The sequence below is a fragment of the Sardina pilchardus genome, chromosome 4 (assembly GCF_963854185.1).
Source record: "Sardina pilchardus chromosome 4, fSarPil1.1, whole genome shotgun sequence".
NCBI lineage: Eukaryota > Metazoa > Chordata > Actinopteri > Clupeiformes > Clupeidae > Sardina > Sardina pilchardus.
The window spans coordinates 5893284-5918909 of NC_084997.1; the positions used below are offsets into that span (position 1 = coordinate 5893284).

Genomic DNA, 25626 nt, shown 5'->3' on the forward strand with positions numbered 1-25626 from the left:
TTCTTTAATCCACCTCCTTAAATGTAATGACCCGAACTTTAAGAGCCTGGTGGCGGCGCATACAACTGGTTGTGTCTGCTTTATATTTGGGCGATAGTACAAGGAAGTGATTCAGTTTGCTCCTTCAATCTTTCGTGGTTCACAACGGTTTTTGATCTGCACTTTCAATTCGGTAAGTCTTGTGTGTATTGTTTTTCGATATTATTGTCACTGCCAGTCAATGACACGAGAGAGGCAAACTGTTTGGTAGCATTATTTTTGAAAATGTACATAGCTTACAGCTAACTTTACCGTGTCGCAGTTGGACAACGTGCAGCTAGCTTAGTAGCGTTAGCCGCTACAATTCTTCAACTACGTCTAGCTAGCTGAGCAAAGTTAGCCTCTGGTAGTGTTGTAGTTAAATCAATGTAAGACCGACAGCAGTAGATGGACTAATAGTTCCTCCCTACTGCTTTAATTGTCTGTTTGTTAGGAGGTCGTGTATTTGCAATTCGGACTGATAACGTTATGGCCGACATAGCCACATGCAACGTTAAGTCTCTAACGTTCACGTAATCGCTGATAGACGCCTTAAGCTAGCGTGCTAGGTAAATTACTGCTCTTATTAACGACCAAAGCAGGCCCAAAGTTTGCTTGTGTCATTTACAGTGTATCATGAATTCGAAACGGCCACAGTTAGTTGCTATTTATGTCTATAATTTAGGGTCCTTTGTTTCTTAGTATTGAACTGAAGGAGTTACATGCGGTTAGCTTGCATTAACTTTTAACGTAAGCTTCAAACATTGTAGCAGTAACTGAAGTGTTACATGGCTAACATGTTAACTCCGTTTGTGATCTATTGCCACGAGCCATAGAGTTAATGCTATACATAATTGACGGAAAGTTAAGTTAAAAGAGTTTAACTTGGTGTTAGTTGCCAGGCAGTTCATTTAAGTTCAGACATTTCAATTCTCTATCGAAAGGCTTTAGCGTTTGCTGTGAAATGTCAGACGGTCTAGATAGCCGCAGATCGGTCTTTGTTACTTTTTAAACACTTGGCTAGGATGGATTGCTCTTTCCTGTCGCTAGGTTAGCGTGGCAAAAATTGCCTACCAAACATGGACATGAACTACCGGATGTCAAACAGTCGTTTGACTACCCTGTTTTTTCTGGAGTCATAATAAATGTTACTACAAGGCTTTTGCTCGCGTACTTTAAACAATTCGATGATTATGTCGAGGTTGCTACATCTTGGCTATGTCATAGAGGTGGCCGAGTTGCGTCAGTGTTTTTAATGCACCCCGTAATACAAAGCATAACCTCACGTTTTCCTCCATTTCTTTCTTTTGTTTGACCTCTTAGGGCGTCTTTTATGAATAATCAAAAGCAGCAGAAGCCAACGCTTACCGGCCAGCGTTTTAAAACTAGGAAAAGAGGTATGTGACTTAAATTTAAGAGTTGTGGGTGAACCTGAACAAATTGCCAGTGATTCTACCTAAAGTGTTTTTATTTCATGTTTCTCAGATGAAAAGGAGAGATTTGACCCTACCCAGTTTCAGGAAAGCATTGTACAAGGCCTAAATCAATCTGGCACTGATTTGGAAGCTGTTGCAAAATTCCTTGATGCCTCTGGTGCCAAGCTCGACTACCGTCGTTATGCCGAGACACTCTTTGACATCCTGGTGGCTGGCGGAATGCTGGGTGAGTCCATTTTATTTTCTATAGCATGTATATGTTTTTGCTGATTGTCGTTTACAAAATTCAGTGTGAGATGGTCACTTTGTAATCACTCATTTCTCCTTTCTAGCCCCAGGAGGAACCTTGTCCGATGACATGACTCGCACGGAATTCTGTGTCTTTACTGCACAAGAAGACCTGGAGACCATGCAAGCCTATGCCCAGGTTTGTGACTGAATGTCTTAACACTTTCCTTACAACTTACATTTCACATTGATGTAGGTTACGATCTAGAACTTTTGGTTATGAATAAGTCGGAGTGTCGCAATGCTGCTCTTGTGAAGTAAAGTGGTATGCAAATCCCAATTTGATTTGAACAGTTAAGATGAACTGGAACGTTGTAAAGAGATTATATCCTAACCTTAATTTTGAGTTTGTTGGATACTTGGATATTTAGAGCAGTGGTTCTCAGTGTGCCATAGATTTTAGACCCCAGTGTGTAATTGCACAGGCATATGAGATATGCTAGAGGGGGATTTTAAATGCTTCAGTGACACAACTTCCTATTTGAAACATTTTAGGTAATTGAGATCTGCACCATTTTAAAATATGTTTTTTTTTACAGTTCAAGATACAGTTCTTTCACCTGTATGCTCTAGAAACTAAGCAATCAGGTCTAACAATCATTCTGAGGGCTACAACAACTTTGGCAGCACACTTTTCCTTTGTCGAGCAATAGAATGAAATCCCCTTTAACAATTTGCGAATGTCTTTACATGCCTTGTGCTCAGCTAATAAACACACTGTAGGTATAAGGGGGGAAATGAGCATACAAGCTTAATGTCTGCCATTTGTCATTAGTAACCATGCGTTGGCTTATTCTTATGCCCAAAAGCGTTAAGAACCTCTGCCTTAGATGCTCTATTTGGCTCAACTATGGTGATTTCAGGATGTATGTTGGTGAACGTAGCTGCTGTTTTCATAGTGGTCCACATTTTTGTTTCAGGTTTTTAACAAGCTGATCCGGCGTTACAAGTACCTGGAGAAAGGGTTCGAAGAGGAGATGAAGAAGGTGGGTGAATTTCACTTCACATGTGAACAAGTAAAGTGCTGCCTTTTAGGTTGTGAGCAATAGATTACTAATGGCCTTTTTAATGTCTTTGCAGTTGTTGCTGTTTTTAAAGGGGTTCACAGAGTCTGAGCGCAACAAGCTTGCAATGCTGACTGGCATTCTCTTGGCCAATGGGAACATATCAGCTTTGATTTTAAGCAGCCTCTTCAATGAGAACCTGGTCAAAGAGGGTAAGGTGTACTTCTCATATGTTGTGGTTCTCACTTGGTAGATCTGGTCTTGCATACATAGTCACTCCTGTCAAAACTTGCTTGTTGGATTATCCTGAGTGCAAGACTTGATGTACAGCCAACTGAGCTAGTGTGCATCCTAGATATCGACAGATCTGACTTTAGAGTGGATGTATCTCATCAGAATCCGTTATGTTCCACAGGTCATTACTGCCAGTTATGGATTGTGTGTTTCCACCTTTCTGTTCCTAATCCTGTAATTGCATGCATAAGTGGTTTTCCTTTGCTCTAATTCATCTAATGCCCTGCACCATGCCTTTCTTCAGGTGTGTCTGCGGCCTTTGCGGTGAAACTGTTTAAAGCATGGATTAATGAGAGGGACATCAACGTTGTGGCTGGCAGTCTGAGGAAGGTTGGCATGGACAATCGGCTGATGGTGAGTGTCCACTGTACTGTACTGCTGATAGATTCTTCCTGCTGGCCTTGTTTTGGGGTAATGGCCGGTTTATCAACCAGGAGTGTTGAGGTGGCAACTCTCACACGCTTTTTCTGTTTCAGGAGTTGTTCCCAGCCAACAAGCGGAGCTGTGAGCACTTTTCAAAGTATTTCAACGATGCCGGGCTGACTGAGCTGTCTGACTTCGCTCGCAACCAGCAGAGCATTGGGGCCCGCAAGGAAATGCAGAAGGAGCTACAGGAGCAGATGTCTCGTGGCGAGCCAATCAGAGAGGTGAGCATGCACCAGCAAGCCCTATTGCCTGCTGAAACAATGACTGAATACTTTACAGTTGATGCTGGGTGTGGATTCTTATTTGTGTTTTTAGAGCATGTTGGCACAATTTTGTTATTGAGCAACTAAATATAAAGTGTGTTGTGGTAAATATGTTGGGTTGTTGGTTGAAAAGGCCCTGTATCGCTCACTGATGAAATAGACAAAATGTTTTCTATGTCTAATCTTCTCCCTCTCCTCAGATCATTGCTTATATTCGGGAGGAGATAAAGAAGACCAGCATAACTGAGCAGAGCATGATCAGCATCATCTGGACCTGTGTGATGAGCTGTGTGGAGTGGAACAAGAAGGAGGAGCTGGTCACTGAACAAGCCATCAAACACTTGAAGGTGAAAATGGCACACTACCCGTAATTTCCCGACTATTAGCCGCGGCTTGTACATTGATTTTGCTAAATTTCTTCAGCTATGAGGTTTATACAGGGGGGCAGTTAATATGGTGTTCATAAGGTTTTGTTTCTTTTAACTTGCATAAAACACTGTCCTGCGGCTTATACACAATGCGGCTTATATGCGGGAATTTACTGTACATAGTCTACATTCCCCACCATTGTCTATATGTTGCACAAGGAGTTGAGTTTTCAGTGGGGGGAAACTGCTGGGATTTATAACTAGCTAGTAAGTTTAGCCCAAACATCAAAAAGAATCTCACTGAAAGCTTTGTGAGGTGAGCCACATCATACCCCTGGTTATGAAGCTCCACTCACCATCTTGGAGCAGATCCAGCACACGTTCTGCAATATACTGTAGTCGAGTGTGCACACACATACACATTTCTTACACTCCTATACACTTCAACAATAGTATTTTTACTAACCAGTTAGAACACTGTTTCCATTGGGTCAGGTGTTTCCTCTTAAGTGTGTTTTTTTTACCTCTTGCATCCATAGCAATACAGTCCACTGCTGAAATCCTTCACCTCCCAAGGCCTATCTGAGCTGACTCTTCTGCATAAGATTCAGGAGTACTGCTATGACAATATCCATTTCATGAAGGCCTTCCAGAAGATTGTGGTGCTGCTTTACAAAGGTAGGTTCATTCCCAGAAGTGATGCAGATTGTGCATTTCCAAACAAACATGTGTATTGGTACTAAATGTGTCTGTTTTGGTGTTTCACAGCGGATGTGTTGAGTGAGGAGGCCATTCTGAAATGGTACAGCGAGGCTCATGTTGCCAAAGGGAAGAGCGTTTTCCTCGAGCAGATGAAGAAATTTGTGGAGTGGCTGAAAAATGCAGAGGAAGGTGAGTAATGCCCATGTGTATGCTGCACATGCACACATGTTTTTGTTTGTTTGGTTTTTAAGGCCATTTTTATTTGGGTAGTAGCCACTATTATGATGGTACTAATCAGGGTGTCTATTTTACAGAAACCGAGTCTGAGGAGGAGGAAGCAGACTGAACTACAAGCCTTGAAATATTTTAAAATAAAGTAGCATCAGAAGCTGTAGAATGTTTTGTTGCATAAGTGCGTGTATTTCTAGTTTTCCTTAGTTTTTTTTTTTTTATATCTACCTCCTGTATTCTCAAAACTGTAATGTCCTAGATGTAAATTAAGGGCTTTGTAACATTGGGTCATGTTTTCTTTTTTTCTTTTTCTTTCTCTTTAACTAATAAACGTTTATACTTCATATAGTGGACATCACTAACACAGCTTACTATCTTTTTAAATATGGTGACAAATTGACACTTTTTAAAAACACGGACCTCTATTTATTTTATTGGAACCCTTCTCTACATTCTATTAGTTTTGGAGAAATAGAAGTTAAATTGTTAAACACCTTGCCATACTTTATTTGGAAGACCAATAATTTTTTTATCACCCATTGGTGCATTTATTATGGTTGTTGCTGTTCTTGTGGCCAAATTATGCCCAGGTTTGTTTCCTGGTTTTTATTACTGATCTTTGTAATTGACCACAGTGGAAATGCCTTTGACAGTCACATGATGTTCATCAATGTGCCAGCCTCAAGATTCAGAAATCCCCCCCCCACCCTTGATATCAATTAACTTTTTAAAAATAAAGAACATGAAATACATTGTGTAGGGTCTGTCAGTGGTCTGAAATTGTGTTCTTGTTCAGATGCATCATCCCGATTATGTAGGCTCACTAATCCTCACGCATGCTACCAGCCAAACTTTGAAATTATTTACTTAGAATATAAACTGCTGACCAGGCTTTTTACTTCTATAGGTGTCTTAGTTTGTTTATAGTTTCAATGAAAAGGTTGGATTGGTCCACATATTTAAGACCTTAAACAGTGTGGTATAATCAAACACTGCATGGTAATGATGCTTATTTTGTATGTTTATCTAGGTAAGGTGCTAAAGACACTTAAAACATGTGTGCTTTCTGTTAACTCCTGTTAGCACCCTCTACAAATCTGCAATATATATTTACAGATCAGTTTACAGAGTTCAGACCAATTCCTGGACTTACTGACCCATACCAACAGTTCATGGGCAAGTATGTGATCCATGCAGCTTCCATCAGGATGCCCACTAAAATAGTAGGCCTATAGGGTGTGGTCATGAAGCTAAAATGGTTAGAAAGTTTAGTTGTCTAAATTTAGAATTTTATTGAATTATAACTTTGCCATCATTTTGAAACTGCACCTTTTCTCAACGTGTACTACTACTGACCCCCAGTGGACATTTCATATCCTGTTTGTGTTACATTGAAAACCTAAACTTTTCCATTCATGCGTGTTGAAAAGAATCACACCATAACACATTTAACTATTAAATCACTTTAAGAAACATTCATATTGTAAACACTAAAATGAAAAAAGTTAATATATTTACATGTAGATTAATTTAATATCCTTCATTAAATTTGACATTTCTGAACATTAGACTACTTTTTCCTTTTAAACTGTTCTACTTACAATTCCTTCTTTTCCTCTAAATCTTTAATCTCCTCTGATTGTTTCAGCTTTTGTGGGCTTGACTCAATAACTTGCTCTGTCTGACTTTGACCTATGCCATCTTGATGCATCTCCACCTTTTCCTTTCTCTCCTTTTCTGATTGAGAATCGTTTCTCTCCTCATTCTCTGGGACTATGTCTCTCCCATCCTTATTGTTTTCATCATTTTTGCTATGTAGTTGTTCCATCTGATGTTTCATTTGATCATCTTCCTCAAGGCCTTTGCCCTTCACTGGATCATCATCATCATCATGGTGTTCCAATTGGCTCAGCTCATTCTGTAGTTGTCCTGGAACCTCAGTCTGGAGCTGTTCTCCATCTGTCTGTCCTTGATGTACCACAGTGTCCCCTCTTTCTTCTTCCAGCAATGTCTCCTTGTCTGGCTCCCTGTTAAGATTCATCTCAACGTCTTTTTCATCCACCTTATTTTTATTTTCATCAGAAGTGCTGTTGTGTAGATCATCCTTCTGTCCATCTTTCACAGTCCTGGCTTGCATTCGCTCCTCATCCTTCTCCCCTACTGGGTAAGGGTTTTCAATCTCACTCAGATCACACACATCTTCAGCCATTTGATCTTCAGGCCCATGGTGTTTCTTTTCATCCACTACTTTCTCATTATCTTCAGCAGGATCTTCCTGGACTTTGTCAGCATTGACCTCACAAACATCTCCCTTCTCCAGTTTACAGACCTCTTTTAGCTGAGCATCATCTTCACTCTTCTCTTTTGCCAAATGCATGTCATTGGTCTGTCTAACATCCTCAAGGTCCTGCTCTCCATCACTGTCAGGAATGTTCTTATCATCTTGTCTTCCCTCCAGATTAGTGTCAACATGCTGCCCCCTCTCCTCTTCTCCCCCCTCACGTTCCAAGTGTTCCTCATTCTGTAGCTGACCTGATGTGTCCATGTCTTCCTCTTCCGATTCAGATTTGGGCAGCACATCTTTTTGTCTATCTTCCTCCTGGCTGTGTTCATTTTCTTTTTCAATGTCAGTCTTCTCGTCTTCCTCAACATTTTCATGAAGTACAGGCCTGTTTGTGTCATTTTGCTGTTGGTCTTGTTTGGACTGCTCTTCCTTGAATTCTTTCAGCTGTTGGTCTTGTTCGGTCTGTTCTTCCTTGAATTCTTTCTCCAGTAAATCCTTAGCCTGGCCATGGTTGTTAATCATTTCTGTTTTTATATCCTGCTCATTATCATCTTGAGTTTCATCATTATCACTGATATCTTTACCAATCCTTTGGTCTTCAGGTAAACGGTCCTGCTCCTCTAAAGCTACAGGCTTTTCTTTAGGCATGCAGTCATCTTCACCTTGCCTCAGTGGGTTCTGTTCTTCCTGTTGTTTCTCTTCCAATTGAGTATTATTTTCTACCCCTCCATTCTCTACCTTTATCTCACTATCTTCATCAGTCTTTTCCTCTGTCACACTGACATCTTGATGATCTTGGTATTCAGGTAAACTGTCCAGGTCTTCAGGCAAACTGTCCCGTTCTTTTATTGCAACAGTGTCCTCTTTAGGCATTGTTTGATCTTCCTCTTCCTTCAATAGTGTCTGTCCCTCCAGTTTTTTATCTTCCACTGCAGCATTAGCTTTTGTCTCTGACTTAATCTCACTTTCCTCATCATTCGTTTCATCAGTCACGCTGACATCTTGACAATCAATTTGCTGCTCCTCCTCCAAACTGGTATCACTACCCTCCCTCAAAAGTTGGTACTCCGGCTCACTATTCACACTTACTGTGTCTTCATCGGATTCGTGCCCGTCTTCAGGCCTCAACTCGTTCTCCTCTCTTTGATTTGTGTTGTCGTCCACACCATCACCCTGCTCTACTGCACTCTCTATTTCCCTTTCTCTCTCATCAGGACATTTCCTCTCTAGATCCATCTTGCTATCCTCTCCTTCATACTCTTCAGTCCTTTCCTCATCTAAACTTTTGTTTACATGTGGCTCCTGTTCTTCTCCATCCCTAGTCTGATCCTGTAGCACATCAGGCTCCGTCTTCTCCTGAGCTTCTGGAGTTCTACTGCCATGTTCATTTTCTCTAAGAGGCTGCTCTTTGGTTAAGATGTCCTCTTCCTCGTCCTCATCCTCAGTGGTCCTTCCTCTCTCCTGTGCTGTACTACTATCCTCTTCCTCTCCTAAGCTGTCTGTCTGAGGGTCCAGCTCAGCTTCATGTTGGTCATCCTGTTCATTCTCTTTTTCATCCTTTCGAGTATCCTCCTTTAGATGCTCCTGAAGATCCTGTTTTACCTCAGGAAGTTCTTCCTTCAGCTCACTGCCATTGGCTTCCCCCTCTTCAATTTGAATAGGATGGACAATCTCAACATTCTTTTCATTATCCACAGAACTCTCTTCCACAGCCATCTCGTGGTTCACTTGAACAGGCAAATGCACATCTTCCCCTACCATTCCTTGTTTTAGACTCTCCTCCTCCTGACTATTTTCCGTGTCTGTCCGCGGCCTATTTCCTTCTCTCTCCTCTGTTGCTCCACTTTCAGACATCAGATCAGTGCCTCTCTCTGTGCCACTCACATTCTCCTCTTCTTCCTCATAGCTTTCCCTTCTGTCTTTTCCCTCAATCGTGACAGTGACGTTGTGGGAATGATACGTTTTGATTTCTTCGGGCAGACCCTCTGGACTACCATGAGGAAGTTCCTCGTCCTCATCCATGGGCTGATCTTTGCTGTGATTTACAGCATCCAGTTGCATGTCAGGCTCTTCTGCACTAGATGAGAAGGTAGAAATGACAGCTGGTGCTGATTCTGTACCATGTAACTCTGGTTGAACCTCCACAGCTCTCTGGTCCAGTGTGGCCATCTCTACAGACACAGGTATGCTTTTTTCAGCTCTTTGATCTTCTTGCTGCAACCCGTTGACTGTAGATTTGTCTGGACTGTTGACGTCCTTAGCTTCACGAGTGCCATTTGCTCGTTCATGTACTGCTCTAGCAGGCCTTAGTTTAGCATGGCTTGGAAGGGTTGCTCGTAAGGAGAAAGAGGTATTTTCCTCATTGTCTGTGTCTTCAAGGCCAGAACCACTCTTCTCTTTGCGATGCACAGCTTAAAAGAACACAATAGAATAATGAATCCACATGAGAAAATCCACTTGATGTGTTCAATATCATTATTTAGGTATTGTTAAGCTCCCTAAATCCTCTGTGTTGTTGTTTGTGTGTTTTAGTTTTTCTTACCACGAAACAGCCCCTTCGCTTTCCTCTTCTTTCCCCCTTCGTCTTCAGTTGTGAAGGAGACAAAATGTCTTTATTGCACTTGTCAGATCAGTCAGAATCATGCTGTACCACTGTATCTGTACACTTACATTCATTCACTGGCAGGTGCTTTTAGCCAGAGTACAAAGACTTACATTCTAATCATATCCTATCAAACCATGATGTTGTCAATGCTGTATCTAGCAAATCAGCTACAGGTTGATTGATACCTCAGTAATACCACTTTTATGTGGTTCAGTTATCACAAATAACAAATAACTCAACTCGCTTTCATTGAAACGAGAAAGGATGATAAGGATCCATGTGTTTAAATATCCAAATTATTACCTGTGTCATTGTCTGTTGGCACCCCTGCTGACAGCAAGTTTTTGCTCTCTCCTTCACATTGGGAAATATAAAGTGACAACATTAAGGCTTTTATAGAGAGTGATATAATCATTGTAACATCTACTTGTAACATTGTAGCATGCTCAACTATATGTTATCAAGCATCCCAGCAATCAGTCAAGTTTGAAAGATGAATGTTATTCTAAATATGAGCAAGGAAAAAATGTAAATACATTTACAGATTAGAAGGTTACAGCTTGTATTGCAACCACCAACCATTCTTGTACTACAAATTCCTCTGTGAATGTTGGGGGGGTAAATATTACACATACATTCCAAAAACCATCCAGGCCAAAGTACTTCTACTGTTTAACTATGCGGTCTGGTTGGTGGTGGTCATGGGCCTGCAGTTCAAATACTTCATATCTCCTCTTTAACTCAATCTGACTCAGCAAGTGAACAACTTCAACAAGGAACATTTTGTTTCACACTAGGTCTGTCATTAAATAAGAGATCCATTGTGTGACCATGTAACCCAATATTGTTATGATACAGTTAAACTAGTTTGTTATAACCCTCTATTCTCTTCATATCTAAAGTTTGAGATTTGAAATCAGATCATAATCATTTTTAATAGTGTTCTTTATAGATAACACAATGTAGAAATTGTGTCCTTTTTCAACATACCCATTAAGTGCTAAGGGGGTATCAAATTAATCTAAAACCCATTAAAATGTCAAATCAGTGTGGCATTAAAATTAGTTTGAGTGAAATAACCACATTGTGTTGCTTTAAATCCACAGATTCACTTAGTACATCAAGAAGGACATCAGTGCAACCAAGAAATATTATATAATTCATATCCCATTGTCTGGTAGTTAATTACAACTCACCCACACTTATACAAACGTAAAATGTCTCACCATTTTCAATGTCCACCTGATTGTATGTCTGGTTCTTTCTTGGTTCTACAAATGAAACAAGACAGAGCTGTTATTTCAATACAATCATGCAGTAACTTATCATATACACTGAACTATTAGACATTAAAGAAAAGTTAAGTTTCTGCTTACTTTTTTTCTGTGCTCTACAAACCAAGAGCGGGATCAGAATTAACAGGCATAGAGCGCATATGACAGACAGGACAATTGCAGCAATGATGCCGGGAGAAATGCCACCTGTATTAAAAATATAAGAAATAGTTTTGCCTAAACTGAACACATTTTGAACATCAGACTAAAACTGTGCAATGATAATACAGCAAAACAGTCATATAGCCTATGTGCATAGAATCACCCTCTAAGTCAAATGCAAGACATTTAAGGCAAGATGTGACACTGGAAAGCAATTATGTTGTTCATTTCTGACCTGGCTGGCAGTCTCTTAGAGTGAACGAAACATATTTCTCGCTGATTTCATTCTTCACAAAGCAGGTGAAAGTTGAGTCAGGGTCCTCCTCTTTGCCAAGCCGGAGCTGTGCGCCTGGATGGTCATACACCGTAGGCCCCCTCCACCTGTACGTCACAGGGATGTCCACATCCACACTGCACAGGAGCGTCTCCTCCTCCGCCCCCGGGTCGGCTTCTTTACACGTCACTTTCGGCTGTGGAACAGTGTCTGCAAGTAAAAACAGACGTTGTCTGTGTACAGCATAGTGTGTTTCTTTAGGTGTGTTTATTATCTTGCACTCTTCTTTTCCTTGTGCAGTGGACTCGGAGTGCTAGTTATCAATAGTGCCAAGTTATCAGGAGTAGGGATAGGTGTGTTCGGCTCACTGATAAACCTGCCCTGTAGGGTGTGGACACTCAGTGAGGCATAAAGTGTGCCTTATCCTGAACTGAAATGAGATCTAAATGTCCCAAAGTATAACACTGCTATAAATCCACGAAATGAGAAGCAATGCAACAGAATGCACTTGCTTGTGAAAAGGCCAACGGCATGCATTTTTAGAATCTGTGATAAAATGAGACATTTAAAATTAAAATGCCATTTTTAAAAGGAAATTAAGAGACAAGTATTAATTATAATTAATAACTCGGAGTTATAATTAATAACTCGAGTATTAGTAACCATTTTCTCCGTAGGCATAACAGAAATAGAAAGCCAGTGTTGCAGAGGAAGTAACACGTTAGTCATTCTCAGGATGCAGTCTGTGTGTAGGGTGTATCCGTGCGTAATTGCGCAAGGCATGGGCAGCTACTTACCAATGACTTGAAGATTGTGTTTAGAGTACTGTGTCTTCCCATCTACAACAGCGGTGGACTCATAAACACCGTCATCGCCTGCCTGTAGCCTCTTTATAGTTAGTTCTCCTGAACGGAGATCTAAAATAATCCGTTTTTTAAAAGGATCAAATTGTACAATTTGTTGCTGATCGTAGTCCACCACTTTGTTGCCATTATGTGTCCAAACGATTTCTTCCAACGTACCCCTTGTGTGTGGATTTAATATTAGACTACTTCCTCGTTCGCCAATGATAGCACAACGCACTTCACCTGAAAACAGCAGAAACACATATTAGTAGGCTGCTACATCCAATCCAAATAGATAACAACGAGGAACACTACACACTCACTGAGATGCAGTGGCCATTTTAAACATGCTACAACTTGATTTCTACTATCGATACAACTTTGATTTACTGTTTGAAACTTCGACGAATCAGAAACGAGAATATATAGCCTAGGCTATCCATTCTGAATAAGTTTTTTTCTTTTAAAATAAACTTACCAACAGAGCATGTTACCAACATGAATACCAGCAAATGAAGTACATTTCTGTTCCCCATCGTGTGATCATGCTACTTGCGCTTTACGTTTCGAGTTTTAGACAAATTGACCAAGGAACTTAATATCCATCTGAAATGCTACCAAGGTTGCCTACGTGCTGGATTATTATGATTAGTCAGCGAAGATCCATATGGACCTCAACTGATTTCGTAGTCAGAAGGTCTGGATAGGCACAAAGGTAGACTGGCTACAGTCCCAGTGGGAGGAGCACGTTGCCACTGCGTACACTAGGCCTACCTGGCTCAAGTAGGAGAGGCAGAGCAGGTGATAGTAGAAATACCTGCTGGACTCATATGAGACAACAGACAACTGAGCGGCTTCTGTGACCACAGAAATGGGTGGAGAAGGGTAGACTACCTTTACTTGGGGATGGGTAGTATTATTACATGTACACACATGTCTTTCGAGTACAAAATAGTCTTTTGTAATTTACATATGCTGAATCTAATAATATTTATTTTAATCGGCATAAACAGTGTAGTGTTCGGTCATAGACCGAATGTGTTTTGGTAGCTCTGATTTGGCTCAACATGTGCCATTTATAATATACAGGGCATGGGGAATGGGCAATGGTTGTGATTAGTGAAAAAGAACCAGACAGCTATTTACACACAAACACAAACATAAAGCGTCTATCATTAAATAAATATTTTATTAATACTTATATATTTGTGAAACTTATAGAGCCTTTCAGATTTTGAATATGAGACTCTACCACTGGCGGGAGCGTCATGTTAATATGATACCTAATCCTATAGGTTCCTGATAAGTCACACTTTAACAACAGAGGTTACTGTAGACACTGATGGACTCCTGAGCAGCCTTTTTTGCATGACATTCAGTTACACACTCAATCATTGCCTCAATGGTCAACTTCTGTTATCCCCTTTAACCCCTTAGGGCTAGTTAAATGTGGTTGAAGTTAGGAATAGAAATCATAAGAGAGAGAGAGAAAAAAAATAAATAAATAAATAAAATAAAATATATATATATATATATAAAGGAATGGATCATGCATGTTCTTCATTTGCTTCCGTACTTATTTTACTCTAACACTGAATGGCTGCCCCAAGAGGCTGTTCAGCTGAACTGAGGTTAATGAGGAGATGTTAGACACCATTAAGTCATCAAGTTTCCTCCAGCTTCCAGACTGTGTTACCAGATATGAAGCTCACTCTCTGTTGCTCCTTTGTCACCTCTGAGATCAAGGCCGTAGCCATGATGTCAACATTGGGGGGGACCAAATTTGTGGCGGGGTCTGACAAAATGTCAACATATTTCATTCTTAACCATCATTTTCCATAATTTTTTCAAACTATCAAATATTTCAGAATTGTTTTTCTCCTCCCTCACCTCCAGGTCAGCATGCTCATGCTCTCTATCAGAGGGCCCCCTACTGCAGACCATATAGACTATATAGGCTATATAAACACGGTAGTTGTTCAACCAGATTAATAAAATAGAATGGGTTTCCCAGTATCATTTGTAGTGGTGTTGTAGACTGATACAACTCACATTCAATACAATAATAGTTAACCTAATTACAGAAAGATACATTTGAGATTGAGTGTGAGTGTTGTGGTCAGTGTTAGTCCTTTCCATTAGAAATGTAACAATTAGATATATGTTCAGGGTTCTTTTTTTTCCTGAAATGTCTACAGTTCATGAAAAACATTGGTGTAAATTTTCTAAGAAAATGAAATATTAAAAAACAGGATACATAAACAAATACAAAAGTGCAGATATATATATATAATTCCTCCAAAAATGTTTCAAGACTAAAATCGAAAAATCACTTATTATGAAGTTGTTTAAACTTTTTTTTTTTTTTTTTTTTGGAGGAATTGCTATATACATTTATATAAATATCTCTAAATTAGTACTTTTGTATTTGTTTAGGCATCCATCAAGAAGATAACATTCAGAAGATACACCTGGCTGAAAGACGAATGGATAATTTCATAGTATCTCATATCTGAATGCTGTAATTTTGACTTCTTCCCCTAGATGGCAGATTTTAATAAGTCAGAGATTGAGCATCAACCTCGTTCAGAAGTATCATGAAAACGATGTACTGGATAGTGATGACCGCCACATTGTGCTTCATGTACTAAAGAAAATAAATAATCTCAACTTCTCTCCATCCTATACTCCTGCTTAATGTTTGTGGATACTGAAATTGCTCAAATTGCTCAAATTTGGTTTACGTAGATTATACACCTAAATTCCACAAAATCTCTGAAACATGGAGCTCTTTTCCAAAACGCTATAAATCCATTTTTTAAAACATTAAAAAGTAATGTTGTTTAGTTGTGTATTTCAGGTAAAATCAATAAAAAATGCAGTTGTTTTGCTTTGATTGAGTAAAGATAAAGATCAACTTAACATAACCCAACAAAGTTCCACTGAAATTACTTGGAATGTTATTGCCACACTCATATTCTTTACAAGGTCACAAAAACAAGCAATCAAATGACACCCAAATGTACATCTGTATCCACATTGCAGCAGTTCAGCCATTATGATATTACACACTGCTTTGTTTTGTGCGTGAAGCGAAGACTTCATTCACCAACATTGCATAGCACCTCTGCCATGGTTATAATTTCACAGAAGTGAGAACAAAAACCATTTGTTTAGCCAGTTTCAGAACCGTTTGTTTAGCCAGTTTCAGAATCGTCAGTTAACAGCCAACACCAAATTGAACAAATTTGTGTCTAATGTCAATTTACTTCTGTCATATAGGTAGATAGATAGATATATAGATATAGATAGATAGATAGATAGATAGATAGATAGACGGATTACTTTATTCATCCCAAAGGTAAATTATGGTATTACAGCAGCAATTAATAATAACATATCACACATATACCTACAAGTAAAAAATAAATACAATTGTATAAAAAATCTCTGTGCAAGTGCTTGTAAACTGTGCAATGTGTCTCCGAATAATGATTATCCTCTCATGGCACAAAGGGAAGTTATCATGGCAGTGGGAAGGAATGATTTTCTATGACGGTGCTTGTTATAGTGAAGTTGAAGCAACCTTCAGCTGAAAACATGCTGTTGTCTGACAACCAACTCTAGGGGCTCAAGTAGTTCCAAGCACAGAGCCAGCTCTTTTAACCAACTGTTGTTTTGTGTCATTTGCTCTGATACTGGTGCCCCAATAGATGCAAAGAAAATGGCACTACAGCAGACTAGTAAACATGTTCATATAATGTTAGCACGTCTTATTTTTATGAGAAAAATGCATATCCTGTGTTAAATGACTGAAGCAAAAGGACTGAGAAAACAATCACGTTTGCTCCTACGCCTAACTAAATGACGTGTCACGTACATACAAGCCACAACCACTAACTTGCCCTTTGTTGCAGTTAACACAGATCATTGTTTGACCTCAATTACATTTGTGCCATTACTGCAGAGATGTTGTCTTTGGGAATCCTACTTCACATCAGTTTATTTCATATATCAATGTCAGAGACGGGTGAGTCACCGATTTTAATCTCTTTGTTGTTAAACTTATACTGCTTTATTTTTTCTAATTAGTAAGCCATTTAAAAGTGCCTATATATCCAGTAACTGAGGCTCAATTTTGCTTGAATACTAAACTTAATTTTCCCATTGAATTAATCTGTATCTATCTGTGAATTAAACCATATTGAATCATATCTTCCAAATAAATAAATAATAAGTCTACACTTTGTTGAAGAAGGGAACAGTCTTGTAGTGTACATGTGTTTAAATTTTGAATAAATATATTGCCTGTATTTTAGACAGAAAATGTGCAAGCATTAAAAGTGCTTAGTCATTTGTTAACTTAATGCCCTACCTATCTATAATCAAGAGAACTTTCACATTAAGGGCCACATTGCAATGACAAGCAAAGTGTAGGAAAATCTGAAGTCTATAACGATAATTTCATATATACACAAAATGTCATTCAATTCCGTGAGCACAATCCTAAACATAAACCTCACTGGGTCAGTTCAGTTTTCATATGCCACATGATGGCTTAAGTTCATGTGCAAGACACTGTGCTGATTGACTTTGCCCTGTATTGAAATTAGGGGCCATTAGTGTTTTTCATGCACGTGAAGGTTCTGTATCAAGTGAAGACAACATAAAATAACTCCTTGATCATTTCTATCAGTTTTGTCAACAGATTTGTCCAGGTTGTTCAGACACTCTTGAGGGTCCTATTCATTGTTCAACAAATGTTAACATTATTACACTTTATTCACAAATGAAAACTCGTCAGTATGGGGTTTAATTTCATAATATGCCATAAAGGGAGGGAATGGAGAACTAATCTGAAATGGGGTCCTGTTTATATCATACTCTATGAATATCACTGAGGACACTATGCACCCTGATAAAGTCCCCTTGGCTTTTGGAATTAAAATAGCCCCACATCATCACATACAGTACCCTTCATCAGATTGACATGGTTTTATGCAGTTAGCCTATTAGCTGGTTTCATTCTCATTGAGCTCAATGCAATCAAACCAGCTAATAGTAAACTTTAGCATGTGTTCATAATATAGGTAACTGTATATATGTGTGTGTGTGTGTGTGTGTGTGTGTGTGTGTGTGTGTGTGTGTGTGTGTGTGTGTGTGTGTGTGTGTGTGTGTGTGTGTGTGTGTGTGTGTGTGTGTGTGTGTGTGTGTGTGTGTGTGTGTCTGTCTGTCTGTCTGTCTGTCTGTCTGTCTGTCTGTCTGTCTGTCTGTCTGTCTGTCTGTCTGTCTGTCTGTCTGTCTGTCTGTCTGTCTGTCTGCAGGTCTTTGCTAATATATATTTCAATCCTTATTTTCTTTACAGCACCTTGCACTATTTCCGAACCAGTCGGTGCCGATGCCATCATCCCTATATCATACAAAGGCCTGACAGCTGAACATCATATAAAATGGATGCACGGAAGTGAAAGAGTGTTTTATCGCAAAGGATCTGTAATAAAAGATGAAAAGCGCAAAATTAAACCTGATGGATCACTTATATTAGACAATATCAAGTCATCGGATTCTGGGACATATGAAGTCACAGTCTACGATGGCAATGGTGCCCATGTCCACACCTCATCCCAGCATCTTTGTGTCCTTGGTAAATATTTATATCATAACAAAACTCATGTACAAAGGCTGTTTTAGGCAGTTTGGAACCAACATGAGGTGTGTGTGTGTGTGTGTGTGTGTGTGTGTGTGTGTGTGTGTGTGTGTGTGTGTGTGTGTGTGTGTGTGTGTGTGTGTGTGTGTGTGTGTGTGTGTGTGTGTGTGTCATCAATACAATTTTATGTTGAATTATTTTGTGTTGAATTTTAACATCGTCATTCTTTATTTTATACTATCAATCTTGGAAATTGTGATTTATTTTCCAGAACCGATGAAGAAACCTGAGGTGAAGTACAGCTGCCCTGGACAATGGCCTGTACTGACATGCACACACACAGGTCCAGAAGTGGATGTCAGTTGGCACAGGAATAACAAAGTGCTGACAGGACAGGGACACCAAACACTGACTCTGACCGCAGCCCTGTTCAAGGCTGGAGACGGGTACTCCTGCACGGTCAAGAATCAAGTCAGTGAGAAGAAGAGCAATGAGGTCAAACCTGTGTGCTCAGGTTTGTGTATTACTCTGCTATGTTGGTTGGTTTCATATTTATATTTGAGACTGCATCTGATATTGACAACCCTTCTTTTCTTCCTTTTTTAATGTGAACAGATGGTAAAATACAGGTGAGCAAACCCACCGTGACTTCCAGCTGTGACAAAGGCATTGTGAAGATGACATGCCAGACTTCTGGGATGGCTTTCTCATGGAACCGCAACGGTCTGAAGCTGGTTGGAAAAGAGAACACAATTCTGAAGTTAAACCAGACAGAGTTAAAGTCTAATCACACTTATTCATGTGTTATTCAACATGGAACCAGTGTGATTAAAAGTAAAAATGTGTGGCCTTCTTGCAAAGGTATAGCTGTCTTTGTTGTTGAAACACAGAATGTAAATGATTCTCATTTTGGTACCGAGTACAAGTGAGTCATAATGTTGCATCTTTACATCTGCAGAGAAGCTTACGCTGTTTGGCATGGACTTATGGCTGATGGTGACGATTTTGGCTGGAGGAGGAGGACTAGTAGTTGTTTTAATCATCCTCAGTATCGTGTGCTGCCTTTGCAAACGTAAAAAGCGTCAAGAGAGAGGTAAGAAACAGATGCCATTTCAAGTAATCTATATGCATAGGAGACTTTAATGGAAATCAATTTCTTTGATTTTAGTCTGTGAGTTTGCACTTTTTCAAATGACCACATCTATGGGTAGCACATCATCACACACATGTTCACATTCAGTGATGAGCAAGCTAGAAAATGTAGTGAGCTAAGCTACCAGTTACTCTATAGTAAATGAAGCTTAACTACAAAAGCTTCCTAAAGAAAAACGTAGCAAGCTAAATTACATAAATTTCGTGAAAGTTTACTACATCAGAAGCTATTTTGTAACCAAAATCAATCTGAGAAAAACAGGCTCCACGTAATAGTGAAAAGAAGGTAGGGCCTACTGAGAGAGTGTGCATATGTGGCCCAAATTAGATTGATTTGATCTGATTAGATTTGCACTGCAAACTAACTTTTCAACTCAAGCTTTATCTCTTGATTATCCCAGTTTCATTTCACTTGGCTGAAATGTTGGTGCTACATTTAAAAGTACAATTACCCATTCAGTTTATCTTAACCATGAGCAAGTTAAAAGTAATACTAAGCTTTATCTCTTGATTATCCCAGTTTCATTTCACTTGGCTGAAATGTTGGTGCTACATTTAAAAGTACAATTACCCATTCAGTTTATCTTAACCATGAGCAAGTTAAAAGTAATACTAAACGTATCATTTTGATAGCCTGACTACGTCAGTTCGGCTGCACCCAGGCAATTTTGACAGCCTATTTCATAGACTTTGCTTAACAAAACCACACAGTAGCCTACACTCCCACCAATATCTATGCAAGCACAATTTTGTTGCTTCATCTGTGCCATGGGGAATTAGTTAGTCTTTCCAGTTTCTACAGATAGCCTAAATGATTCATGTATGGGCGGCCAGAAGGAAGCTCTGTGTACTCTCTAACTCCACAAATGCTCTGGAAAATTTAACTTCTGTAAATACTGCACTACATGGTCAAAAAAACAGCTAAGCTATTGAAAAGCTATGCTTCAGAAAATAGCTACGCTATCAAGCTACTGAGAAATGTAGTTAAGCTAGCTTCGCACAAGAAGTGAAGCTACTGTCCATCACTGTTCACATTATATGACAGGCTGTTGTGTGTGGCCTATTGATATCCTTTGGCGTGACGCTACTTATTTGAATCTGCAGAAAAAGAGCTGAGACTGGCCAACCTGACTCAATCGCCTGACGATGATCAGCCTGAGGAGGCTCCCCTCAAAAGGCCACGTAGGGAAAGAGGACCCCTCCCCGAAGTCCCTAAGCCTCGTGTGAGGCCTGCTCAACTCCACAACAGCCAAGCCGGGCCTGACATGAAGAACGGCCAATACATGCACATGGTATGAACTCTTCTACCCAAAGACAGTGGGTAAGCATTTGTTAAATGGAGGGATTTTATAATATATCAACACATTATTGATGGGGGCTTTTATTGTACACATTTTCACAGACTGTATTTTTTTGTCTGCTGATATAAGATATCAGAATAAGATGGGAAAAAGGGCAATTTTGTGGATTCTCTGCAGACCATTAAATATGCATTTTTATCAACATTGTTGTATATATTGTTTGAATATTGTTACATGTTGTTCTCTTCAACAAATGAAACATTGTATGTTCTTTCATTTTAAAAAACATAGTCAACTTCCATAATGTGTTATGTTTTAGATGTATTTTGTATGATTAAAAAGTCGAAGCCCCTTATTGCTTCTCACTGAGTGGTTGTCTGCTTTTTGATCCCCCACCTGCTTCGATCTGTGTCACTTGCACAACCAAATGGGTTTTTTCTGCTTTCCTGTTTCAACTGAATCAACAGGGGCCTTGGTTTGTGGTTTACATAGCAGCACGAGATAGAGAGACACCTTGCTCACCATGCATCATGAGAACCTACAGTACCAACATTCACTAACATTTTGAAGCCCCTTGCTTGCATATAGTTTATATAATGATGTGAAACTTAAACTTAAGCTTAATACAACAGTGACATTTTTGGCACATTTGCAAACTTAATTCAAGCAGACTTGTGGACATAACAGGACATTCATCTGATGTTATTATATTGTATATGTTGTGGAAATGGTGAAAAAATGCCAGCAGCATGAAAAGCAGCTTACATCATGTCTCACACTGCATCATGTGAGGCGGGCAGATCTGGAACCCAAAACCGCAAACGTTTTTCCCTTGAGAGGTGTTTTCACACTATGGTTTAAATCACACCATAATTGTCTTTCATGTCTTTTTATAGCTCAAGCAACTCAATAGAATTCGAGAAATCGAGCAATTGTGTTGGCTAAAGAAATATGTGTGTGTACACCCACTCAGTGTTGCATACACAAAGTTGTAGTAGAATAATTGTTTGAGAGACAGAGAACTACTTGATAATAATGCAATGATTACATAAGCTAACTCTGAATTTGACGGAACTAATTGATCAGTTGCCTATTAAAAATCAATGAAAATACTTCTGGTTGTCTGATAACACGGTTATTTTACAAAGGCTAATCCAAACCATAATAATGGAAATAGCCTATTTGATATCCATTATATCCGCTATTTCAAATGTAGATTTAGATTTTGGAAAGTTCTTTACAAAATAATTACATGTCGAAGCCAGTTTATTGACATAATTGGAAGAACTGTCAAAAATGTGTAACTCTTGAAAATTACTGGTAGGCTATAGCTTACAATATGAACACTGATCTACTCAGCAGTGAGTAGAGCAGATTGTGCAATGTGACAGTGCCCCCTACTGTCATGTTAGGTATGCCTGGTGAGCAAAGCCTGTTTGAAAAAGGTCAGACATCTGGCCGGCTGATGACTGTTCATGATAAGCGAACAACCGTGTCTGCAGTCACACTCCTTAATACATACAGCACTGCACTATAAGAATGCAAACAGTGCAGCCTATGTGAGATTGCAAAGTCAGTTTTCATAATTGCAACTAAAAAACATGTTTTCAGTCAGACATAAAGGCAAAGCACAGGACATAAAGGCATACAAATGCCCCAAAAGGACACAGCCGGCTTGATTGCATCTGTCTTCAATATACTTTATTCAATACTACCTGTTATCTAGCCTGGCAAGCCAGACTATGCTTCTAGATTTCTAGGCTATAATTGGCTGGTATTTAAACATGACATCTGCAAGTTCTCCTGCTATTTAGCTTGCTGGCTAGTTCTGTTGAAATGGACACCTTTTTGAAAGTAGAGCCAACGGGGGAGATATTTTAAGTTTTGGATGAGTACATTGAGGCAAATGGACTTGACTGGTCTCATTGTGTGGGAGTGTGTTCCGACAGGGCCACAGCTATGACTGGGTATGACAATGCAGTGGCAGCTGTCATCTAGCAAAAAGCCACAAATTTGAAATGCCATTTTCTCACACTGTATGCTCCATAGCTACAGTAAGTCCTTGTGGCTAAACAGATAGAGGATGAGCTTCATTTATCTTTACACTTGCAGTAGTATTGTTGATGAGTTTGATAAAAACCTAGCTATTTGGGTGGCCCTGTCATGAAAAGTTTGGGAATCCCTGGCATAGAACACAGACTCCAAAAGGGCAGTCTATTGACCTAAATTGCAGCATAACATTGAGAGGACATGTCCACCCCACTCCCCTTATTTAGCTATGCTCAACTATGTCAATAATTGCCGATGAAACTATTTTTTTTTGTGACAGCATGTTAACTAAATCATGAGATCAGTGCATCTGGAAAGTTGTTGCACTGCACTGTGTTGGCAGAGCCTATAGATTAGTCAATCCTTGATTTGATATTCAGATCAGAAAAGAACAATTGTCCTTGTTTCACCTACATTAAAGGGATATTCCGCCATTTTTGGAAATACGCTCATTTCCCACCTCCCCTCGAGCAACACAATTGATATTTACCTTTTCCCCGTTCATCCAGCCACAACTTTTAGCTTCAGCCTAGATCATTGAAACGGATTAGACCAGTAGCATGGGCTTTAGAGAGAGACAGAGAAGAAAGAGAGAGCATGATGATAACCAATTACATTATCTATCATGAAAAATATGCTTTTCAGATATATGCGACAAATGATTGATGACCACAACTTTCTCTGCAACATGTGCAACAGGGCCTACTTACTTTTAGGCCACATCCATTCAGTTCAGTGGCTACAAGGCTACAGAATGAGGAATAACATTCAAAGTAGCCCACAGTGCAAGAGAGAATAGGTCGGAATTATTAATGCATCTGTCAATAGTATAGTCCTACTATTACTAGGATAACAGTGCAAACTTCATAAGTAGGCCTAGGCTAGGCTATAGTCAAAGTGTGGTAGGGAGAGGCAAATGCATGCCTGCAGTGCATGTGATGGTAGCAGAGACACTTATATATGAGATGATAGTGTTAGAAGAGGGGTCATTCCACGCCAAATCAACCAGAGCCCACGCACTTGCGTCTCAAAAAAATCTGAAAAAAATACTGTGTGTGCCTATGTTACCCAGGAGACACTCTGTAAAATGTTTTTGTGCTAAGATCAATACTTTTCAAGTAACAGCCAGTTTTACAGGGGGAGGGGGGTGTCAAATTTGTTCTGCCTCTTTTTTTTGTCAAAGTTCACAAGCTCTTTGCTCAAGAATTAGAATCTGTAGGAGGCTCAAATTTTGCAGGCTGGTGCATAAATAGGAATAGTATGCAGTAAAATCACCACGAGTAGTCTGGATGATCCTGCATGGTCATAGCAGTCCCTCAAAGTTGATCAAAATTTTATTGGAGTTTTTGGCTGGGTTCTGTTTAGGCCTTCAGAAGACACATTTTTACTCAACATAGACTCTTGGGGGGGTTTTCTTATTGAGATAAGTAGAAACACTCTCCGAAAAAGCAATGAAGAGAAAGGAAAATCCATCAGGGACTGAACAGCAGACCTCACAAGTTTGAAAAATAAATTTGGATCTCATATTCAGGGCACCCTAACACCTTGTGGGAATATACAAAGATTTTTTTAATATTTTTTTCTATAATCTGCATTACCTCTTCTTTTTAAAAACACCAATTTGACTTGTCTTATGCAAATCTTTCTTTTTCATTTCCCACCCTGAACAAGGGCAAAATGCACCATAGAGATCTATTGAGAGATTTGTTTTGTATAGAGTAACCACTAGGTGCCACTAAAATCACTGAATCACTGAAATTGCCGGGTGGGGACAAAACATATTGATCTCAATGGTGCATTTTGTCCATGTTTAGGGTGGAAAATGAAAAAGAAAGATTCGCATAAGACAAGTCAAATTGGTGTTTTTAAAAAGAAGAGGTAATGTAGATTATAGAAAAAAATATTAAAAAAATCTTTGTATATTCCCACAAGGTGTTAGGGTGCTCTGAATATGAGATCCAAAATTATTTTTCAAACTTGTGAGGTCTGCTGTTCGGTCCCTGATGGATTTTCTTTTCTCTTCATTGCTTTTCCGGAGAGTGTTTCTTATGGAAGCCCGTTTCCGCCACTTGGTGGAAAAAAACTGGCAGATACTAAGTCATAATTATGAGATGCAAAGTCGTAATTATGAGATAGAAAGTCATAATTATGAGATAAAAAGTCATAATTATGAGATGCAAAGTCATAATTATGAGATAAAAAGTCATATTTATGAGATAGAAAGTCATAATTATGAGATAAAAAGTCATAATTATGAGATAAAAAGTCGAAATTATGAGATAGAAAGTCATAATTATGATATAAAAAGTCATAATTATGAGATAGTAAAGTTGAAATTATGAGATAAAAAGTCATAATTATGAGATAAAAAGTCGAAATTATGAGATAGAAAGTCATAATTATGATATAAAAAGTCATAATTATGAGATAGTAAAGTCGAAATTATGAGATAAAAAGTCATAATTATGAGATAAAAAGTCATAATTATGAGATAGAAAGTCATAATTATGAGATAAAAAGTCAAAATTTTGAGATAGAAAGTCATAATTATGAGATAAAAAGTCATAATTATGAGATAAAAAGTCGAAATTATGAGATAGAAAGTCATAATTATGAGATAAAATGTCATAATTATGAGATAAAAAGTCGAAATTATGAGATAGAAAGTCATAATTATGAGATAAAAAGTCATAATTATGAGATTATAATAAAGTTGTAATTAAGATTATAAAGTCAAAATTTTGACTTTATTGGTTGGTAGCCTGCCTTGACCTCGCATCACTTCCTTCCCGTTCAAAACTGTTGCCGGCAGTGTTGCGCACGTTCACACTCTTCAGTAGCCGGCCTACCTAAATCTAACAAGTTAGGATTATTAAAACAATATTTGAGATGGGAAAGTGGTGCTAAATTTCCATAAACTTTATTCAGTGAACGGGTAAAGCCGTCCGTTTGTAAGCAAAATCAAGAAATACGATCTTTTAGTTCTGTTTACCGTTACCTAGC

At 38.9% G+C, this 25626-nt stretch overlaps 3 protein-coding genes across 3 annotated transcripts; 2 read left to right on the forward strand and 1 right to left on the reverse strand.

Moving 5' to 3' along the window:
- Positions 1-71: 71 nt before the first annotated feature.
- LOC134078125 (eIF5-mimic protein 2-A-like) lies at positions 72-5787 on the forward strand. Its single transcript, XM_062533810.1, has 12 exons — positions 72-172; positions 1342-1415; positions 1504-1680; positions 1787-1881; positions 2663-2728; positions 2823-2958; positions 3285-3394; positions 3517-3687; positions 3930-4076; positions 4637-4775; positions 4866-4988; positions 5114-5787. The coding sequence occupies exons 2-12, from the start codon at positions 1352-1354 to the stop codon at positions 5143-5145; spliced, it is 1260 nt and encodes a 419-aa protein (XP_062389794.1). The 5' UTR covers positions 72-172; positions 1342-1351; the 3' UTR covers positions 5146-5787.
- Positions 5788-6477: 690 nt separating this feature from the next.
- LOC134078124 (trichohyalin-like) lies at positions 6478-13192 on the reverse strand. The gene is made up of 8 exons (XM_062533809.1): positions 12953-13192; positions 12427-12717; positions 11591-11839; positions 11296-11400; positions 11146-11190; positions 10223-10273; positions 9857-9898; positions 6478-9725 (listed from the first exon to the last, which is right to left on the reverse strand). The coding sequence occupies exons 1-8, from the start codon at positions 13008-13010 to the stop codon at positions 6628-6630; spliced, it is 3939 nt and encodes a 1312-aa protein (XP_062389793.1). The 5' UTR covers positions 13011-13192; the 3' UTR covers positions 6478-6627.
- A 3204-nt stretch (positions 13193-16396) lies between these two features.
- On the forward strand, positions 16397-20928 carry LOC134077735 (uncharacterized). The gene is made up of 6 exons (XM_062533375.1): positions 16397-16504; positions 17840-18118; positions 18393-18635; positions 18737-18982; positions 19080-19214; positions 20378-20928. The coding sequence occupies exons 1-6, from the start codon at positions 16444-16446 to the stop codon at positions 20569-20571; spliced, it is 1158 nt and encodes a 385-aa protein (XP_062389359.1). The 5' UTR covers positions 16397-16443; the 3' UTR covers positions 20572-20928.
- Positions 20929-25626: the final 4698 nt, after the last annotated feature.